General features: G+C 40.0%; 1 protein-coding gene across 1 annotated transcript; it reads left to right on the forward strand.

The window, feature by feature from the left end:
• The first annotated feature begins 1390 nt into the window (after positions 1 to 1390).
• Positions 1391 to 15862, forward strand: slc6a22.2 (solute carrier family 6 member 22, tandem duplicate 2). Its single transcript, XM_021610311.2, has 14 exons — positions 1391 to 3100; positions 3617 to 3751; positions 4319 to 4459; positions 4689 to 4773; positions 4877 to 5009; positions 5118 to 5252; positions 5356 to 5459; positions 5557 to 5681; positions 5933 to 6045; positions 7083 to 7223; positions 7467 to 7569; positions 9371 to 9471; positions 13369 to 13539; positions 15314 to 15862. Exons 1-14 carry the CDS (start codon positions 2863 to 2865, stop codon positions 15518 to 15520), a joined length of 1932 nt encoding a protein of 643 aa, XP_021465986.2. The 5' UTR covers positions 1391 to 2862; the 3' UTR covers positions 15521 to 15862.
• The last annotated feature ends 6091 nt before the right edge of the window (positions 15863 to 21953 follow it).

The raw sequence follows: 21953 nt of genomic DNA on the forward strand, positions 1-21953 counted from the left end.
TGAGAGGCTTTGTTGACAGGTAAAACAGTTTGAACTAGTAGGGTTTAGTAGTAGGGATGGCCACAATGGCAGTTGAGATTCAACCTGAACAACACCTGCATCAAAATAAATAAAACATTTGAGATATATGTTTACTCTATGCAAACCAGGAAATTCAGAGGGGACCAATTTGTCATCGTTTTAGCGCTATCCCAACAAACCAATAGCATTCTCAGGACATTAGCTAACATTCCAATTAGGTTCTAGCTAGAGTTAGAATGATAACACCCCCAAAATATTATTTGAATGTTTCTAAGAAAATGTTTGCAAGTAAATATCGGGGGAACGCACTGACATTCACAAAAATGTAACAACTACCACAGAATATTTTTTTATTTTTTATTTCACCTTTATTTAACCAGGTAGGCTAGTTGAGAACAAGTTCTCATTTACAACTGCGACCTGGCCAAGATAAAGCATAGCAGTGTGAACAGACAACACATACGTTTCTTATTTTTTGAAAAATGAACGACAGGTCGCCACAGGAGGCTATGCTTGGTATTTAACCAAACAAAATAGGGAAAAACATTAGTGTTTTATGTTTCTAATTGCAAAGTATACATGCACCAAAAAGCACATCTTGTTGCATGCGCATATGGACGGCGTAAATCACGGCTGGGTAGGCTGCGTTTCTGCTGTTAGCGTTACCGCTAAAACCAGCTTTTGGTTGGTCTTAAATACCCCTACCAGTGCTACCTGAAGTTAGGACTTTGGATAATGTTTTTAAGGATACACCTAAAAAAATCACCATGCCTCTCATCTGAGCATAATCATGATACATGTTAGACAGGTAAATTGATGAACCTGGCGTTTGGGCTGGAAAATGCCATTGTGACAGTTTTTCCATGACGAAATTGCAAACTAACGTGCGTTTGACATTAGTCAAAAATAGAGCCCTAAATGCATAAACAATCTCATCCCAGTGGTGCTTTGGATTATTTCCAGCGATAAAACTCCAAAAGGTCCCCGTTTCGATTCCCGCTTGGGGCTATCAACAAAAAAGGTAAAAATATGTTTGCAAAATATTAATCTACTAAAATGTAATGAGATTACAAAAAATGTTTTTTTTTTGTTGTTGTTGTACAACAAAATCCCTCAACTGAAAGATGGCACTAATACATAAAAGAAACCTCAATGGACTGTTCAACTTATTTTTATCATTCTATGAACACAGGACTAACTTTCTAACAACATTAAGGGAATGCTTGTAAAATCTACATATAATATTTTGAGAACCTATAAAGCAGAGGTGTCAAACTCATTCCATGGAGTGCCTAGTATCTTCAGGCTTTTGTTTTTTCCTTTCGATTAAGCCATAGAAAACCAGGTGTGGGGAGTTCATTACTAATTAGTGACCTTTATTCATTATTTAAGTGGCAGCTGTTAACATTGGCATCTGTGGCATCTGTTAACATTTTTGCCACATCAGAGGAAGGTTCTGTGTACCCGAATACAAAAAAATGGTTTAATCATCAGCACAACCGGACACATTGTGTTATTAGAACCTTTGGGGGGAATGTTTTTACACCTTTCCCACAACTAAAGGAAATGTTTTGTGAACATTAACAGAACCTCTTTTGGTTTGCTGGGTGGGCTTTTTAAATCCATTGTATTCTTCACAAAATGAAAACACTGTAAGAGTACATTTCCTCAGAAATGTGTCACCTGAACATGCAGAGCTGATGTGGTGGGTCAGTAACCCTGTGATCGTAATAATCTCCTTAGGCCCACAACATGCTACACAACAATGTTACCGAGGAACAATATACAAGTGTGTGGGTTGGGGGCCGGCTGCTATCTTATTTCATGACCTCAATAAAAGCACCACCACCTCTCTCAACACATCCATCTAGCTCACTTGATCTCCTGCTCGCTCTCACTTACTAACTCAAGTTGTGTTGGAAGATTTGAGAAATCTTCAAACAGACACTTGACGGTTTACTGATCTGCTGCATGAGGTACAGTATGTGCTTTTACTTTGACATTTTGAAATGTGCAGTTTCTCATCAGTCAAACTGTCACCTGTAAGATAAATAGGTTGGCAGTATTAAAGGCTTTATTTTAAAGATGTAATGCTATCATCAGATTAACTAAACATTTTAAGTTGGATGAACTCTAATAGATGTTTTGCTAAAATATGGAATTTTGGGTTATTGACAGATGGCAGTTATATTTTTTTATTTGGTTGAAACAAGTATATTCATATTTTACCTAGAGTCCCCCTTGACTCCTTTCCAGTTTCAGTTACGATCCAATGAATGGACAAGTTAGTGGATTCTTTCAAATCTGCTATGACATACTAACTAACTATAGACCAGTTAAACAGGTAAAACAGTCTCACTAATGGTTAGAACAAATCAACTTACTGTTTTGCTACATCTGGTTTAATGCATCATTTTTCAGCCTCTGAAATAAATGTTTTAGTTGTAAACTGGCCCCTGACAAGTAAATGGACTAAAATAAAGTCAAAACCATTTGCCGAAAAGGCACACAGGGTAATATGTTAAGTTGCACTATCAGCTAATTAAACTGTGCTAACAAAGCAAACTGAAGTTTACTCAATATTGCTTTTCAAATTCAATTACATTGAAAGAAAAAAAACATTGGGTTTGCGGAGTATTCCAGCTCAACATTTTCACAATTTTAAGTCCAGCCAACTTGGATATTTAAGCAACATATTTTTATTTACAGTGTAGTAATCATGCTTTAGATATTCACCATAATGTTCAGACATTAAAACAAAAGCCTTATATTCAACATAATATATTACTTACATTTTCAAAAGTAGTGCTTCAAAACAATAACTTTGGTATAGTATGCAACATGTCAGGACACTGTAATAGACTTTCAAAGGCTGAAATGGAGCGTACATATGAGACTGAGGTGAAGCTGAAGTTGATGAGTTCAGGAGCCAAGACGAACGTGGAACACCCTGAACCCAAGCCCCAGGACAGGGGAAAGTGGGGCAGCAAAACGGAGTTCTTATTGGCAGCAGCTGGACACATTGTCGGTCTGGGAAATGTATGGAGGTTCCCATACCTGTGCTATAAAAATGGAGGAGGTGAGCATCACACCACATCTTTATGTGGTCATATACATTTTAACACACATAATGAAATTGCTCCTATATAAAAGTGTTTTATTTAGATTTTTTTCAGATAAAGCTAAACTCTTAAATAATGAAACTTATTCCGCTGTAAATTAAAACGTTATTTACTTAAAGGGGCAATCTGGGATTGGTATATACAATTGAAGTCGGAGTGGTTGAAAAATGAGTTTTAATGATTCCAACCTAAGTGTATGTATACTTCCGACATCAACTGTATTTTCAACTTTTAATTTAAGATATATGTCCATTGATTCTTGAAGAATATAACTTAAGTGCTCATAAGCTTAGTTAAACTGTCTTTACCCCATCAACTCTAACCACAGATGCTTTACTAGCATGTGACTTATGTGGTGATGTGTGATAGAAGAAGTATACATTTACAATTTCCCTGACTTTGACAGTGGTTCAAAATGCATAGTCAATTTCAGTGTTTCATGCAAATCACTTATTAATCATTGCTCCAAAAAGGGGTTTTCTTTGTCCCCTATATTTTGTTCCTGTTCACCTGCGGTATTCCCCTCTTCTTCCTGGAGACATCATTGGGCCAGTACACTAGTCAGGGTGGAATCACTTGCTGGAGGAAAATCTGTCCACTCTTTGAAGGTAAGTCAAACCTTGTTTTGAAAAACAGATAAAGCAACACCTCACGGCACAACCACTCTCCCCTATTTGACCTAGATAGTTTGTGTGTATGCATTGATATGTAGGCTACGTGTGCCTTTAAAAGAAATGTACGGAGTTCTGTCCTTGAGCTGTTCTTGTCTATTGATGTTCTGTATTATGTCATGGTTCATGTTTTGTGTGGACCCCAGGAAGAGTAGCTGCTGCTTTTGCAACATCTAATGGGGATCCTAATGAAATACCAAATACTAAGTCTTACAGATTACCTAAATTGTATCTTTACCATTGGTAGCATAGCTCCAGACTATATAAAGCTGTCAATTAACATGTGTATGAAGTAGCCCGTTTATTGATGCCAACGAGATAGTGCTAATATGGATATACTGGTAATATGAACCTTTTGTCAAGGTTGAGGACATTTCCATTTCAATTCAGTCAATTCAGGAAGTCATTATCCTAAATTCAGGAAGTATTAAGACCCCCATATTAGATCCCAAATTCGTTATGTTTTCGATGTTGTTGTTTTATGATGTTGACCTCTCTCAATAGGCCTGGGCTATGGAAGCCAAGTGGTGGTTTTGTACACTGGAGTGTATTACATCATCATTCTGGCTTGGGCGTTCCTATACCTCTTCTCTTCCTTCAGTTTAGAACTCCCATGGGCCAGTTGTAAAAACAGTTGGAACACAGGTATTTTATTTTCTATGTTATGCTTGTCAATAATTTATTATGGCTGTTGTCAATCACTAACTAATCATAACATAATTGGCAGCTTTTTAAAGTTAAATACATGGCACAGACAATGTATTGCTGAAAGTTTATAGCTGGAAGTTAATGCACCTCAAATGTACGTAAGCCATAGACTAGTCTACTCATCCATGTGCTTCAATTGTTTTGTAATTTTTTCTCTCACTATAAGACAACTGTTTTGAGCCTGGCCAGAACAGCACAATTTCTGACTATTCTCATGGGAACACTACATCCTCAGTCATAGAATTTTGGGAGTAAGTGACTTGACAATGCACATGCATTTTTTTAATTATGTATGAATGCATTTATTTTTTAACGTTAGAGTGAATGTTACTAAATAAGCCTTTACACTCCCAGGAGAAGAATATTGGGCTTGTCTGGGGGAATTGAAGAGATTGGGAGTGTTCGCTGGGACCTAGCTCTGTGTCTTCTGCTGTCCTGGATTATCTGTTATTTCTGTGTCTGGAAAGGAGTGAAGTCTACTGGGAAGGTAAGGTGGCATCTCTGCCATTCAGCCTGATGACACCATGAATGGTGTAAAGTTGTTAGGATGAGCCATAGACTGAGTAAACGTAATGCTGGTCCGGTCTCCCCTTAGGTGGTCTATTTCACTGCCACCTTCCCCTATGTGATGCTGTTGGTGTTGCTAGTTCGTGGACTCACACTGCCAGGGGCCATAGATGGTATCAAGTTCTACCTCTACCCGGACCCAGCCCGCCTCGCTGATCCACAGGTAGGAACACACTTCATTGTGTCCAAAACTGAGATCCATCCCACATAAGCAAATACACTTTCGACTGCAGTTAACAATTATTTTGACATATTCATTGTTTCAGGTATGGATGGATGCTGGAAGCCAGATATTTTACTCCTATGGAGTTTGTACAGGGGTTTTAACATCTTTAGGCAGCTACAACAAGTACAATAACAACTGCTACAGGTACACAGATCTCGATCATGATTCATGACATTGTATTGAGAAGACCTATTTTGTTGTGTGAATTTAAGGCTGACTAATGTAGTCTTTTTAATTTCAGGGACTGTGTGTATCTTTGTCTACTAAACAGTGTGACTAGCTTTGTGGCTGGTTTTGCCATTTTCTCTGTACTGGGCTTCATGGCTTATGAACAGGGCATAGACATCTCAATGGTGGCTGAATCAGGTAGGTAATGCTCCACATGTAACTTCAAACCTTAAATCTCACTATTTACAAAGTGTCTGTAATAAACCTGATCTTTGCGCTAGTTTGACAACCACAGCATTGTTCAACGATGGGTAAATAGTAGACTAAATGGGACTAAAGTATGACATTTAGTACCAAAGTTGTAAATACTGTGTGCCAGTAGACTAAGCGCATGTTCAACCCTTTGAGGGATATCATGTGAACACAATGCTTTAATATACCACTTACAGGTCCTGGCCTGGTGTTCATCGCCTACCCTCGTGCTGTGGCCATGATGCCAGTACCCCAACTCTGGGCCATCTTCTTCTACATCATGATCCTCCTACTGGGGTTAGACAGTCAGGTAGGTTAGAGCGTCCATGAAGGTCTACAAAATGATTTGAGGAAACACTGATTTGTGAGTCACTACATTTCAAAAGCTACTTTGCGCCTTGGGCCACTTTCACTTGGCATGAATCACTGAGGAAGCTAGCTAAGTAGCCCCAAACAATGTTTTTAATTCAATGCCCGGCTGATGATGCTAACTTGTTGGCTAGCGAGATTCAATGGTCTGCTAGCTAGCTAGCTATCGTTAGCTTGCTAATTCACTTGCTGGCGTCACTATAATGCGCTAGTTAATGACAACATGAACTGTTGCTTGTCGTGGTGTAGTGCAAACTGCAAAAGTAAATTACTTTTAACATTTGTACTGGCTATTGTTGTTTTGTTTGGCTTAGTGACCTTGCTAATTTCGTCGTTTTGGCATTTATTAACTATGCAGTTAACCAAGTCCAGGTTCAAATTAACATAAGTCCCTAAGTTCCTGTGAGAAATAGATCAGGAACCACTCCCTTTAGAGAACGTTAAATCATTTTTGTGTGTAATCAGCTATTTTCACATTTTCAGTGACAGTAATAACCAAAATTCCCGAAGTGCCTTTCAGAACTTTATCCCAGTATGTCTGTTCCGCTTTGTGGTATTGAGCTGCAGGGTTTTTGATCAGACTAATGTGGATGTTCTGGTACTTACTACTGATTCATGCTCAGATCTAGCAAGATGTTTCTTGTTTGATCTGTGCTCTGTTTCAGACTGTTACAACATTAGAAGCTATGTAGGCCTTTTTGAGTTGTGTAGCCTATACGCAGGTAGTTATGGTATGCATTATTATATTAGGCAATTCATAAGGTGATACCTGCTATGATTCTGATGATCTCTGTCAAATGAAATATACCATATGCATGTTTTATCATTGCTCTTTGGGGTCTAGGCCGAGTTACTGTAAAGCACTGACAACTCGATGTAAAAATGGGCTTTATGAATACATTTCATTTTTTGAATGATTAATTGTTTGTTAAATTGATAGGCCTACGTCCTCATTGGAACAAATTTTTTTCGCTTCAGTTTGTATATCACGAGGCCGTGGTCACAGCGATCTCAGACATGTACCCCTCTTTCTTCCACGTGGGCCATCTGCGGAAAAAACTTCTCCTGCTTGGCATCAGTGTGTGCAGCTTCCTGGTTGGCCTGCTAATGGTCACAGAGGTGAGAGTCGACCATACTGGTCGAACGGGTTTACCACAACAGATTAGTAATATGATCAGGTAGCTTTTATAGGAAGAAGAATGGGCATTTGAGCCTCTCTGTTCCCACAGACTATCAGATAACTTCCAGTGAAAGTCACGTGTGTTGCCTGCTACTCACAGTACTTCACATCCATTTTTCTTATTTAGAAAGATTAATTAATAAACATTCTGCCTACCACCCACCCTCACTTTCTCTCTGTAGGGTGGCCTGTATGTGTTTCAGCTGTTTGATTACTATGCCTGCAGTGGGATGACACTCCTGGTCTTTGCTAGTCTCCAGGCCGTCTGTGTTGGGTGGTGTTATGGTGAGAAGCATCAGGATTAACCACAAATGCACAATAATTTCCAAACAAAACATTTAAAGTCCATAGAAAATAGTTTAATGCCATTTGAGGGAACATACTGAATGTATGAGTCAAAACAATACATTTCCTCATTGTACCAATAATGTAATGTTGATAAGACTGGGTTGGATTAAGTTACTCTAAACGAGATATGTGACTCACCATCTGGATTCGGTCTTATGTAGCAAAATGTGAAATGGTGTTTTTTACATTGGATAAGAGAGACTCAGAGCTACAAAATGGTATATCATACACTGCATTTGAGGAACAATGGGAAAGTAATTCTGATTTGAAAGTTGATTAACTTGTAAACTTTGAAAATCGCCTTTGAATGTTTGGATATCTAGTGAAGAGCTCTTTGTCTACACCCATTCAGCATCGTTCACACCATCTTAAGCTTTAGCCCCACCCATCTCGTTTCACTCTTGGAGCGTACACTTGATGCTCTGACCAATGATTTGTTTACCTCTGGATAACATGAAAACAGCCTAACCAGCTCTGCTGGCAACAACTTCATTAAGCTTTTGCAGATGTTTACTGACACCGGCCATATTCAACGGGTGTTGTACACACGTCACATTACTTAACAAGCCAGCCAGCTAACGTTAGCTAGTTAAACAACAAAAAGTGCCAACAATGCCTAACACGAGGCTCTAACTACAAAAGCAAACAGCTTTGGGAAACGAATAATAAGTTCCACTAGGGAGCCAGCTAGCTAACGTTAGCTAGCTAACTAACAGTACACTTTAGTTTAAGACAGCTAGCGCCAGCTAGCTAGCTAAACAATGAACAGCTAGTTAAACAACATTTAAGATCACAAACACATACACATGTCACGTAACATTAGCTAACGAGACAGCCAGCTAACGTTAGCTAGTTAAATAACAATGAACAAAGTGCCAATAATGCCACAGTGCTGGGAGCTAACCAACCAGGTTCAATGTTAGCTAGCTAACGAGAAAAGAAAACTGCTCTGGGGGAAAAAAATAGTCAGCTAGGGAGCCAGGCAGCTAAAGCTAGCTAGCTAGCTAACAGTACACTTTAGCATAAAATGAAACCACTTTGTCAAAATTAGAAATGTGTAATATCTGAAATTAAAGCTAGCTCATGCTAGACTATCTTACCTGTATACATCATCATGCATGATGGACATGTCTCCCGGTCAGGAATGCCATACCATGGTTGCCCTTAGTTTGAAAATGTAATCCGGGGACAGGTGTTTTCTCCATCTCTTTAGCTATCATACTCTAATTCGACTGATTTCAAAACGTGTTCCTCCAGAAAGTGGAGAGCAACACTTATGCAGCTTCACTACACAATACATAAAAAATCTGTGTTTGACAGGATTACCAACACAGACTGACGAGCTCAAATAGACAGCAGCCTTCAATATGGCAGACCAATTCGAACTCCTTTCTCGGCATGTCCAGCCCACTCATTATCTCAGCCAATCAAGGCTAGGGGTTCTCTGTGGCTTAACCAACAAGGCTCATAATTTAACAATTGTATTCATATTTACAGATGGCATACACGTTTGATATTAAGGCACATGAAAGTTCACATGTTCGAGAATCCATTTCTGCCAAAAACCGCATTTTGGTAAAAAAAAAAAAAAACGTTTACGTTCAAACGGCTCTCAAGTCAGAACTTGTGACATACGCCTAGTTTCCTGATTTGGGTCACATATGTTTTACAACTGACTAAAACTTCATTCCCAAATCATCTGTGAATCACTAAAGTGAATACATTCTATGCCCTCAAGGTGCGGAACGGCTGTATGATAATATTGAGGACATGATTGGCTATCGTCCTTGGCCATTCATGAAGTACTGTTGGATGTACATCACACCTGTCATATGCATAGTAAGTATCTTGCTAGCTGAAACAGTTGTCCATTTCATTAGTTAACATATGTTATCACAGTATATACAGTGGAAGAGGTGATACACTTTACTATTGTACTGCTCTTTTACCTTAGAAGAAGAAGAAAAAAAATATATATATATATATATTCAAGTGCTGGAACTACTGGTCCTTTTTGTTAGAATAATTATATATATATATATATAATTATTCTAACAAAAAGGACCAGTAGTTCCAGCACTTGAATGTCTAAACATGTCATTCTAAGAATGAAAGCGTACTTTAATACAAACTCCACTTGCATTCAATCTACCTACTGAGCTAAAACTGCTTGAATCAACGTTGTTTCCAAATCATTTCAACTCAAAAAATAAAGTTGAATCAACGTGGAAACTGATTGGATTTACGAAGTCATCAACATTAGGGCATTGTTTCAGGATAATGATCACAACTTGCGTTATCGTTTAACATGGTTTAATAAGTCTGAGAAAGTTACATGGTTAGTTCCCATAGGTGTCAGCTAAGCTATCTATTAAACTAGCGGTCTCAGTCCGGATGTTAATATTACTTTTGTTAATGAAAATTGGCAATTATAGCCCTATAACTAAACTATGTAATCAGTCAGGTCCTACATTTGCCCCCCTTCTTGAACTAAGGCCATAAGTCATGAACAATTAATGGAGTCTAGCCGGTAGCCTTCTTTCACGAGTTTGTCATGGCTCTGCTTGATGTTGTTCTTGTGCTCTTGCTTCTGGCACATCTCCATGAGCAACTTCTTGTCTTTGACCTTGAATGTTCTGCTCTTGACCTGGAATATAGTCAGGTTGTGGAATGAACACAACATCCATTTCTTCTTCGGTGGGCTGGCTAGTACGAAAGTCTTTGTGTTCCATCTTAAACCTGGAATGTGCATCTGCCAGGTCGAGCGATAATTCGACAACAGACAGAAACTGGTTTTCAGCGTGTGTCCTCTGGTCTCTTTACCATGACACAATCTCCAACTTGCAGTGAGGAATCCTCCTTTACATTGTTTTAGTCATAATACTTATTTAGAGTTTCCAGATATTTCTGCACTTCTACCTGTAGCTTAGTGTCATCAGGTGGCTTATCAGCTGCAAAAAGTGGATGGACTGTATCCAGCGGGACTCTGAAGGTTCTTCCAAATCATGAGTTCGGTGGGTGATTTTCCTGTCACCTTGTGAGGCATTGATCTGTAGCTCAATAGTAGTGTTTAATGCATGAGATAACTGTTTTCTTTCTTGCATCAGAGCGCCGAAGACCATACTTCAGGACTTTGTTAAACCTTTCCACACCGGCGTTGGCTAGTGGATGGTACAACAGGATATTCTGGTGCATGGTTCCTTTCTTCTCCAAGTAAGATGTAAAGTCAGTTTGTGAATTGCGGGAACTAGAACTTGAGGCTGGCCCCATTGTGTGAACAGATCGTAAAGTCCATTGGTCACAGTTGCTGTGGTTACATTGCTTCTGGGTAAGACTTCAGGCCATTTGCTGTACAGGTCTGTAACAATGATCAGGTACTTCTGATGCTGCTTGTAGTTCTCCAAAGATGTCCACTTGGATCTTCAAAGTCTTTTAGGCCACGATGTAGGTTGTAGTGGTGTTTTTTCTGGTATGAGTGATTTCACTTTGTGAAAAGCTGTGTGCCCTGCGCACTAAGCTGGTGATGTCACCGTCCATCTTTGGCCACCATACTTTGCTGTGAAGGAACTGCTTCATCTTTCTTGTTCCTGGGTGTCCTTTATGAGCTTGGGTGAGGACTCTGTGTCAGAGTGATTGGTGTGATCTCCTCTTCCAATGGTAGGTACGATCTCCTCTTCCTCTTGTCTCTTACCATGTAGTATGGACTGAACAGTATGTCTCTTGTTGGACTGTTCCATCCAGCTTTCATGTAGCTTAGCACTTTGTAGTGGATCGATCTGGGTGGAAGTAAGCAGAACAGATGGTTATGCTATTGCATGTTTCAGTTCAGCGAAGACTTGGTCTTATGCGGACATCCATTTCCGTTCTGCATCCTGGTGTAGCAAATGCCTTAGGGGTTCCATTGTTGCGTAGTCCGAAATGAACTTCAAGTAATAGTTTGTCACTCCTAAGAAGGTTTGAAGCTCTTTACCAACTTTGGTGCTGGCATCTTCTTGATTGCCATCACGTTGGACAATGTCACTTTCACTGTTCTGAACATTGAGTGACATCATCAACACAGTGAATATTGCCCTCACTCACCCTTCTTTTGCTTTTCAGACACACTTTTGCAAAGTGATTATTAGTTCCACAAGCTCTGCATGGTTTTCCGTAGGCAGGGGAGTGCTCTTTGCCACGTGTGTGTGTATTCCCTCTCGGTGTTCACCGTTCATGGTGAATTACTCTGCCTCGATTGGTTTTGTCTGGACGTCTGCCTGGCAACAGCGTGAACAGTATCAATGTCAGAGCGTGGGGTTTTGATTTCCATTGCTCTCATGTCAGTGACTTCAGTAGTGCAACACATTTCAATGACAGTTAATAATGTTAAGCCTTTCTCTCTCAGTAGACGCCGGCACGCATCCTCGTTTGCAAATCCCAGTACTATTTTGTCACGAATCAATTCATCTTTCTATCCCCCGTATTCACAAGTGGCGGATTTTTCTTTCAAAACGGGTTACAAAGTTGTGTACCGACTCACCCTCGTCCTGTTTGCAGCTTCCGTAAATGATGTTTCTGGCAGGTTTGAAGTAATTCTCCAATGCATACAATATAGCCTTTGCATCACACTGTTGTCGTGCTGTAAGGGTGAGATTTTGCCAGTAGATATGACTGCATTCACTGCCCATTAAACTACTCAGAGTTGCCGCTTGTACCTCGTTGGGTTTATCATGTAGACTGGTCGCCAGCGCATAGTCCTCGAATTCATCCCTGAAGTTGGTGCAATTAGTACTCCAGTCCCCTGTGAGAACCATGGGATTTGGTGGCTGAATGTTTGCTGCCACAGCAATGGAATAGGAGATTTCTTTGCCTTCAGTCATCGAGGTAGATAGTGATGCTAGCTAGCCAGCTAACAACGAGTTGATCAGTGTTGTGACTAGGAGTAGGAAACAGCGTATGTTCGCATATGGAACGTAACTGAGCCTATACTGTACTTAGCTACAAAAATAACGTGTGTTTTTCAAGCCACTTCTGATACCATGTTTCGGTATGATATGTTGGATAAAGGAAGAAAGACACCAATGTCAAGTTCAATAGCTTTGTTCATGCATTGTACAAATCCATACACCCGGAGTCCGGGGAACAGTCCGGCTTGTCGATTACCTATCAACTAGACTCCTTAACAATTAACTAGCCTATCCGTCTCACTCCGGATGATAACGTTACTTCCATTAGTTAATGAACATTGGTAATTGTAGTCCTTTGATATAACTGAACTATGTAGTCAGTCAGGTCCTACATCACCCAACTTTTAACCTAATCCAAAGACATTGGTTGTTGATCTCCCGTTAGCTGACAACTCAACCAAATGTAAATCAAATCTATACCTTGAACTGATGTCTGTGCCCAGTTGGTAATATTGTATCGGACACAACTTTGCCAACAGTATTGATATGCTGTGGTGTAGGTATAAAGATGCAAGTCTCTCTCAACAGGCTTTTCTAGAAGCTGAACCTCTAGCTTTAAGAGGTTTTTTAGAACCACAGGTTTTTTCTCACTGTAAAATTGCTCTGAATTAGAACATCTGCTAAATGATTAAAGTAAAAATGTAGAATTTCTATAACCTGTTTAAACAAATGCTTAGGGTATTGACAAATGTTCTCCATCTCACTCGGGTTGGCCCATGTTTTTCCAAGTCCTGAATACAGGACAATGTCCTTTGTACTGTATGTCCTCGGCCACTTCTGTCTCTTTTTATAGGGTACGCTTGTCTTCTCCCTGGTCAAGTATACCCCCCTCAAGTTCAACAACACTTATGAGTACCCCTGGTGGGGCTACGCCATTGGTGGATTCTTCACTCTCTCCTCAACGTTACTGGTACCTCTCTGGATGCTGTACAAGATGAGTGTCACCGCTGGTTCACTGCGGCAGGTACAGAGAAACGCTAAGTTTTAAACATGATTAAGTGGTCCACATAAGTGGTTTCATTTTCTATCATCTTTACTGTAGCTAAAAAAAACTGACGACAATGGCATATTCTGATTCCAAGAAATTATTCCTTCAAATGTCCTACAAGAGGAAAATCTTAGCATAGCTAACACATTTTATAACTTTATTTGTATAGCATTTTAACAATACAGATAAATGTGTTTCACATCACAAAAGTAATAACAAAGAAACAAAGACCGGAGGAAGGAGAACGGAAGATGGCTAATTAAAATCATACACTAAAAGCATCATTATATAAGTGTCTTCTGCAGGGTTTTTAAAAGACGCAAAACATACACAGCATAAAAACAAACAATAGTAACAGTCAGACAGACATACAGTGCATTCAGAAAGTATTCAGACCCCTTCACTTTTTCCACATTGTTACTTTACAGCCATATTCTAAAATTGGTTAAAAAAAAAGTTTCTGATCAATCTACACACAGCACCACATAATGACAAAGCAAAAACAGCTTTTTAGAAAAGTTGACTAATTTGCAACAACACCCATGACAATTTATCCTCCAAAACACCAGTTTATCTGACATTATCAATTACTCATTAAAACTGTTTGGTTCGAGCCCTGAATGCTTATTGGCTGAAAGCTCTGGTATCAGACAGTATACCACGGGTATGATTTTTTATTTTTTTTACTGCTTTAATTACATTGGTAACCAGTTTATAATAGCAATAAGGCACCACAGGTGTTTGTGGTATATTGCCAAGATACCACGGCTAAGAGCTCTTAGGCACGACAACGCCATATTAATGCCCATGATTTTGGAATAAGATGTTTGACGAGCAGGTGTCTACATACTCTTGGTCATGTAGTGTAGCTCTCCTCAATAGAATCAAAACAGACTGAGGGGAAAATCCTACTGCTTACTTGAAAGTACTGCTGGCCAGAGTAATCCACTACAAAACAAATTGACTCTCACAATCCCTGGATATGGAAAATAACAAAAACTAATGAAAGGATTTCGATGAAATACAAAAGACAATATCAATACTCGTTACACTAGCAACAAACTATTTAGCTAGCTTCAAGCCTAGTGTTTTTAATTATTTAACTAGGCAAATCAGTTCAAAACAAATTCTTATTTACAATGACGCCTCTTGCATTGAGATGCAGTGCCTTAGACTGCTGCGCCACTCGGGAGCCCAAATCTGCAATGTGATCTCCTCATAATGAACCGTGTTGAGTGTCCTGACAAAGGCAAACTATTCTAGCTATGCCAGGCAAAATTGGGCATCATTAAATTTGGATGAATCCAAATGAATGTAAATAGAAAACAGCTTGAACACATATGCAGCTACTTTGCTAGTGATATTCTGACTGCAGAGATTGTGACTGTGTTAGCCATAGCTAGTTGGCAAGTGATAAGAACGTTGCCAGCGAGCATAACAATGGAACGAACTGGGTCGCATCCATAAATATAGAACTAATCGAACAGACGACTGGGTCGCGTCTCTAGCAAACACAAGATGAGAACGTATGTATGTGGTATAAGGGGGATAAACACCTCCATTCTGTACGTTACCTTGGAAAAATGTACTGTGCCTCGTCCCGCTGCGTAGGCCATTATTTCCAAGGTACTGTACAGAACGTTGCCGTTTAACATTTACTTATTTCAGCCCAGCACCAGTATTCTGAAATGTAGGATATGCATATCCCCACTCTTTTTCTTCATATTATGATTGCCTTCCCTCCTAACAGAGAATGAAAGTGTTAACCAGTCCAGCAGAGGATCTACCCAAACCCATGTCACAGAAGGAGGCTCTCAACCCCTCAGAAGTGTTTCAGATGTTCACAGAACTTTGCACATTACGGACACCAAACCAAACCCCTACAGTCGCCAGCTCCCAGCTGAGTGCAGCACCAGCACAGACAGTGCCCATTAACACCTTGAACTTGGAAACTTAAAATAACCCATGGTGTATTGGGAAACATTTGTCTCTTTGCACATGAACTCTGACCCCGGAGACAGGGGTCCGATGCAAGGTGTCCTACTATTTTCCCTTTCTGTTTCTCATGTATATGAACTAATATAAGAAAAATTAAAGACAACAAACACTGCCACAGATGGGTGTGAAATTCTCTGAAAGAACACACACATGCAAGAGCACTGCCCTTCTGAAACGGCACACAGACAAAATCTAACTTTGTCACATGTACTGAATACAACAAGTGTAGACCTTACTGCAAATGCTTACTTACAAGCCCTTAACCAACAGTGCAGTTCAAGAAGAGTTAAGAAAATATTTACCAAAGAAACTAAAGTAAAAAATAAACAAACATTAACAATAAAATAACAAAAATAAGGCTATATACAGGAGGTACCGTTACTGAGTCAATGTGCGGAGGTACAGGTTAGTCGAGGTAATTTGTACATGTAGGTAGGGGTGAAGTGACTATGCATAGATAAAACAGCGAGTAGCAGCAGTGTAAAAAACAAATGGATGGAGGGTGTCAATGTAAATAATCCGGTGGCCATTTGGTTAATTGTTCAGCAGTCTTATATGGCTTGGGGGTAGAAGCTGTTAAGGAGCCTTTTGGTCCTAGACTTGGCGCTCCGGTACCGCTTGCTGTGTGGTAGCAGAGAAGAAAAGTCTATGACTTGGGTGTCTGGAGTATTTGACAATTGTTTGGTCTTTCCTCAGACACCGCCTAGTATATACAGTTGAAGTCGGAGGTTTACATACACCTTAGCCAACTACATTTAAACTCAGTTTTTCACAATTCCTGTCATTTAATCCTAGTAAAATGTCCCTGTCTTAGGTCAGTTAGGGTCACCACTTTATTTTAAGATTGTGAAATGCCAGAGTAAAAGAGAGAATGATTTATTTCAGCTTTTATTTATTTTGTCGCGTTCCCAGTGGGTCAGACGTTTACATACACTCAATTAGCATTTGTTAGAATTTCCTTTAAATTGTTTAACTTGGGTCAAGTTGGGTGAATTTTGGCCCATTCCTCCTGACAGAGCTGGTGTAACTGAGTCATTTTTGTAGGCCTCCTTGCTTGCACACGCTTTTTCAGTTCTGCCCACAAATTTTCTATAGGATTGACGTCAGGGCTTTGTGATGGCCACCCCAATCCCTTGATTTTGTTGTCCTTAAGCCATTTTGTCACAACTTTGGAAGTATGCTTGGGGTCATTGTCCATTTGGAAGACCCGTTTGCAACCAAGCTTTAACCTCATGACTGATGTCTTGAGATGTTGTTTCAATATATCCACATAATTTTCCTGCCTCATAATGCCATCTATTTTGTGAAGTGCACCAGTCTCGCCTACAGCAACATGATGCTGCCACCCCCATGCTCCACAGTTGGGATGGTTTTCTTCGGCTTGCAAGCCTCCCCCTTTTTCCTCCAAACATAACGATGTTCATTATGGCCAAACAGTTCTGTTTTTGTTTCATCAGACCTGATGACATTTCTCCAAAAGTCAGATCTTTGTCCCCATGTGCAGTTGCAAACCGAAGTCTGGCTTTTTTATGGCGGTTTTGGAGCAGTGGCTTCCTCCTTGCTGAGTGGCTTTTCAGGTTATGTTGATATAGGACTCGTTTTACTGTGGACGTTACGATACAGGTATCCTGTGTCTATTTATTTTCTCTCCTTCTCCCCTCACAGGTGCTAATCATCATTCCCTAATCAGTCGCTAATTAGAAGACACCTGCTCCTTTTCTCTTACCCTATCACATCCTTTCCCTTGGTTTAAAAACCCTATCAGTTGTTTTCTCTGGATCATGATCTCTCTGGCTATTTCGCTCTCTTTTGTTCATACGTGTCACATTTGTCTGGAATCCTGTGATTATTGTATTGTTATGGTGATTGACTGTCTGTTTGATGGTGGGAAAAGGGGGTATCAAGACAAGTTGCCCATGGGCATACACTACGCATAGGAATATTTTGTCTAAATACCCTGGTTAGAACTGGGTGGACCACCCGCTGTATTTTTGGTTAGTTTGCTGTATTGAAGTAGGCTAGTCTTGTTTAGGAGTGTTTTTGGTATTTGTTTCTTTCCTTGGGTCCAGCTCAGCCCATTTTCCTGCCCCCCCTTTACCGTGTGTGTTTTAAAAATAAACCATGAGTGTTTGATGGTAATTTTAGTTGTCTGTGGTTTTTGTTCTCACTGCTACTTTTTCACTGTAATAATTTGCATGAGTTATCAAATTTATTTGTCACATACACATGGCTAGCAGATGTTAATGCGAGTGTCGCAAAATGCTTGTGCTTCTAGTTCCGACAATGCAGTAATAACCAACGAGTAATCTAACTAACAATTCCAAAACTACTACCTTATACACACAAGTGTAAAGGGATAAAGAATATGTACATAAAGATATATGAATGAGTGATGCTACAGAACGGCATAGGCAAGATGCAGTAGATGGTATCGAGTACAGTATATACATATGAGAATGTAAACAAAGTGGCATAGTTTAAAGTGGCTAGTGATACATGTATTATATAAAGATGCAGTAGATGATATAGAGTACAATATATACGTATACATATGAGATGAATAATGTAGGGTATGTAAACATTATATTAAGTAGCATTGTTTAAAGTGGCTAGTGATATATTTTACATCAATTCCCATTATTAAAGTGGCTGGAGTTGAGTCAGTGTGTTGGCAGCAGCCACTCAATGTTAGTGGCGGCTGTTTAACAGTCTGATGGCCTTGATCGAAGCTGTTTTTCAGTCTCTCGGTCCCAGCTTTGATGCACTGGTACTGACCTCGCCTTCTGGATGATAGCGGGGTGAACAGGCAGTGGCTCGGGTGGTTGTCCTTGATGATCTTTATGGCCTTCCTGTGACATCGGGTGGTGTAGGTGTCCTGGAGGGCAGGTAGTTTGCCCCCGGTGATGCGTTGTGCAGACCTCACTACCCTCTGGAGAGCCTTACGGTTGTGGGCGGAGCAGTTGCCATACCAGGCGGTGATACAGCCCGACAGGATGCTCTCGATTGTGCATCTGTAGAAGTTTGAGTGCTTTTGGTGACAAGCCAAAACAAGCCTTCTTCACGATGCTGTCTGTGTGGGTGGACCAATTCAGTTTGTCTGTGATGTGTACCCCGAGGAACTTACGTAACACCAGTAGTGGAGAGGGTGTCTCGATGCCCCCCAGTGGCTATAGATACTTTTGTACAGCATCTTCACAAGGTCCTTTTGCTTTTCTTCTGAGATTGATTTGCACTTTTTGTACCAAAGTATGTTCATCTCTAGGAGACCGAATGGTCTCCTTCCTGATGGCTGTGTGGTTGGAAAGTGTTGCGTACTATTGTTTGTACAGATGAACGTGGTACCTTCAGGCGTTTGGAAATTGCTCCCAAGGATGAACCAGACTTGTGGAGGTCTACAATTGTTTTCTGATGTCTTGGCTGATTTCTTATGATTTTATCCCATGATATCAAGCAGAGGCACTGAGTTTGAAGTAGGCCTTGAAATACGTACACAGGTACACCTCCAATAGGCTAATTGACATAATTTGAGTCAATCAGAAGCCTCTAAAGCCATGACATTTTCTGGAATTTTCCAAGCTGTTTAAAGGCACCGTCAATTTAGTGTATGTACAACTTCTGACCCACTTGAATTGTGTTACAGTGAAATAATATGTCTGTAAACTGTTGTTGGAAAAATGATTTGTGTCCTGCACAAACTAAATGTCCTAACCGATTTGCCGAAACTATAGTTTAACACAAAAATTGGAGTGGTTGAAAAACAAGTTAATGATTCCAACCTAAGTTAATGCAGACTTCTGACTTCAACTGTATACACACACACACACAAAGCAACAGCGCTTTTACTGAGTTACAGTTCATATGTATGGATTTCACATTACTGCGAAAACAGATATGCATCTGTTGGTTACAAATACCTCAGGATTTGTGGTTGTGATGCTGATTTGATGTACTGCCAAATTCTCTAAAACAATGTTGCAGGCTGCTTTTTGGTAGAGAAATTAACATGAAGTTCTCCGGCAACAGCTCTGGTGGACATTCCTCTAGTTAGCATGCCAATTGCACACACCTGCAACTTAAGACCTCTGGCATTGATTTGTGTTACAAAACTGCATATTTTAGAGGCACCTTTTATGGTGCACCTGTGCAACGATCATGCCATTTAAATCAGCTTCTTGATATGCCACACCTGTCAGGTGGATGGATTATCTTGGCAAAGGAGAAATCCTCACTCACCAACAGGGATGTAAACAAATCTCTGCTTAATGTCATTGAATGCCAAAACAGTCTTTTAAACTTGTCTAATAAAACCACTTCTTGTGAGTTGCGAACTTTTCCTGTCCTATGACGTCTACACATTTTCAGGTTGTACCTCCACTCACGTTGGTTGAGCACCTTCTACACTTTTCCAAATGTAGATTTGTTTTTGCAGTTAGCTCCCAACCATGGCATAAGTAGGGAATAAAATATGTGCACAACATTATAGAAGTTTTTTGTGCGTATGGAAAATTTCAGCTCATGAAAACAACACTTTACATGTTGCATTTTATATTAGTATGCATTGTATATTTGAGTGATCCTTAAAAGATCCTGTCTTATTGCAGTTTGTAGTCATTTTCTATAAGCTACAGATTTGATAAAGGGCGAGTGCCACTGGCCTAGTTAATCATTTTTGAAGTTCAGCACGACTGTCTGTTCAGGAGAAAAAAACACCACCCTCTCTATGGCCATGGATTCAAAACCAGTACAAGGAGTAATCAGGTTTCCTTGATAATTATCATTCTCACAAAGTATACATTGTTTTGTGTGGGAATCCAAATATACATTAATCACAAAAGTGTTTTCATCCTATCCTGCACAGATTATCAGACTGATCTTGTCATCTACCTTAGCCTAGAATAGACAAATGCTAAGGCACTGAGCAGTACAGCCCTATTAGATATGGACACCTCAACCACCAGAGAGCAGTGCTTATGTTGTTCCATAGGGATATGTCACATAGTGGGTAAGAATTCTCTTCAACATTTGCTGACTGAAGTTATGGGCCATTGCTTGTATTAATTTATTTAACTTAAGGATATGTCAGAGATGGTGTCTAAGCTACATGGTAATAGATGTATCCCTGACTGCCACTAAAGTTTAGGCATTTCACCTGTTGAGTCCAGTAAAAATGTCTCCCTCTGCCGGCCAAACCTACAAACAGCACAGGCTCATGTCACTACAGACCGGTATGAAGCTGCTGTACTGTAGCCTGACTTGCTGTCTCAGAGCACACTGATTTCTGTCGAGACTCTCAGTACTGTATCTGACATGGAACGCTGCCACCTGCTGGTCAACTTAAATCCTTACCACTTGTGTCCTGATGTTTTGGCACTCGAGCCCTTTTTCTAACCCAGAGTCAGATGAATTGATGCATACCATGTTTGTGTTTCTGCGTGCAGTTTGTAAGTTGAAGGTAGTTTCTGGAGACAAAGTCTACAGGAACAGCTAGCATGCTGACTTCTACATTACCCTTCAGGTAGTATTATTTTTGTTATAAATAATTTGTGAGGGATTTGAGAAAGAATTTATGAATAGCATATACAGCCTTTAGTTGGTTTCAGGTGTGCCCAACAATGATTGGACACTTTTCAGATATCATTGTTGGTTATGTTGAGGGAAGCTGGTCCCACTTTACAATAACTGCCATTAAAAACAAACATGGTAGCTAAATAGACAGGTAGTGTTGTGTCGATTCCTGTATATATGGGTTATACCAGTTATCAATAGTGAGTATTTGCAAAAGCCTTGCAAACAAGGCTTAGATTTGCAACGAGAATTAGATTTGTAAATTCCATGTAACAATGTACTACACTATGTAACCACCATTTTAAATACGGTATTCTGGAAATGTATTGTTGTGGGGCTGGGAAGGTTAACATTTGAGTAGAACATATGTTCATCACAGGAGTTAGGTGCCCTCAATTGGAAATGACGGGTTCGTGGTAATGGCTGGAGCGGAATTGTATCAAACACATGGTTGCCATGTGTTTGATGCCAATCCATTTACTCTGCTCCAGCCATTGAGACGTTCCTCCCTCAGCAGCCTCCACTGATCATGCATTGGTATTTTATTAGGATCCCCATTCGCTGCAGGTAGCGACTGCAACAAACATTCAAACTGGACAGTTTTCTCATTCAATCATGGACACTCTTACTGACAGTTGTGGCTGCTTTGCATAATGTATTGGTGGCTCTACCTTGCCCTTTGTGCTGTTGTCTGTGCCCAGTAATGTTTGTACCCTGTTTTGTGCCGTTACCATGTTGTGTTGCTGCCATGCGATGTTGTCTTAGGTCTCTCTTTATGTAGTGTCTCTTGTCGTGGTGTGTTTTGTCCTATATTTTTAAACCCTGTC

This window comes from Oncorhynchus mykiss, chromosome 7, assembly GCF_013265735.2.
Source record: "Oncorhynchus mykiss isolate Arlee chromosome 7, USDA_OmykA_1.1, whole genome shotgun sequence".
NCBI classification, from domain to species: Eukaryota; Metazoa; Chordata; class Actinopteri; order Salmoniformes; family Salmonidae; genus Oncorhynchus; species Oncorhynchus mykiss.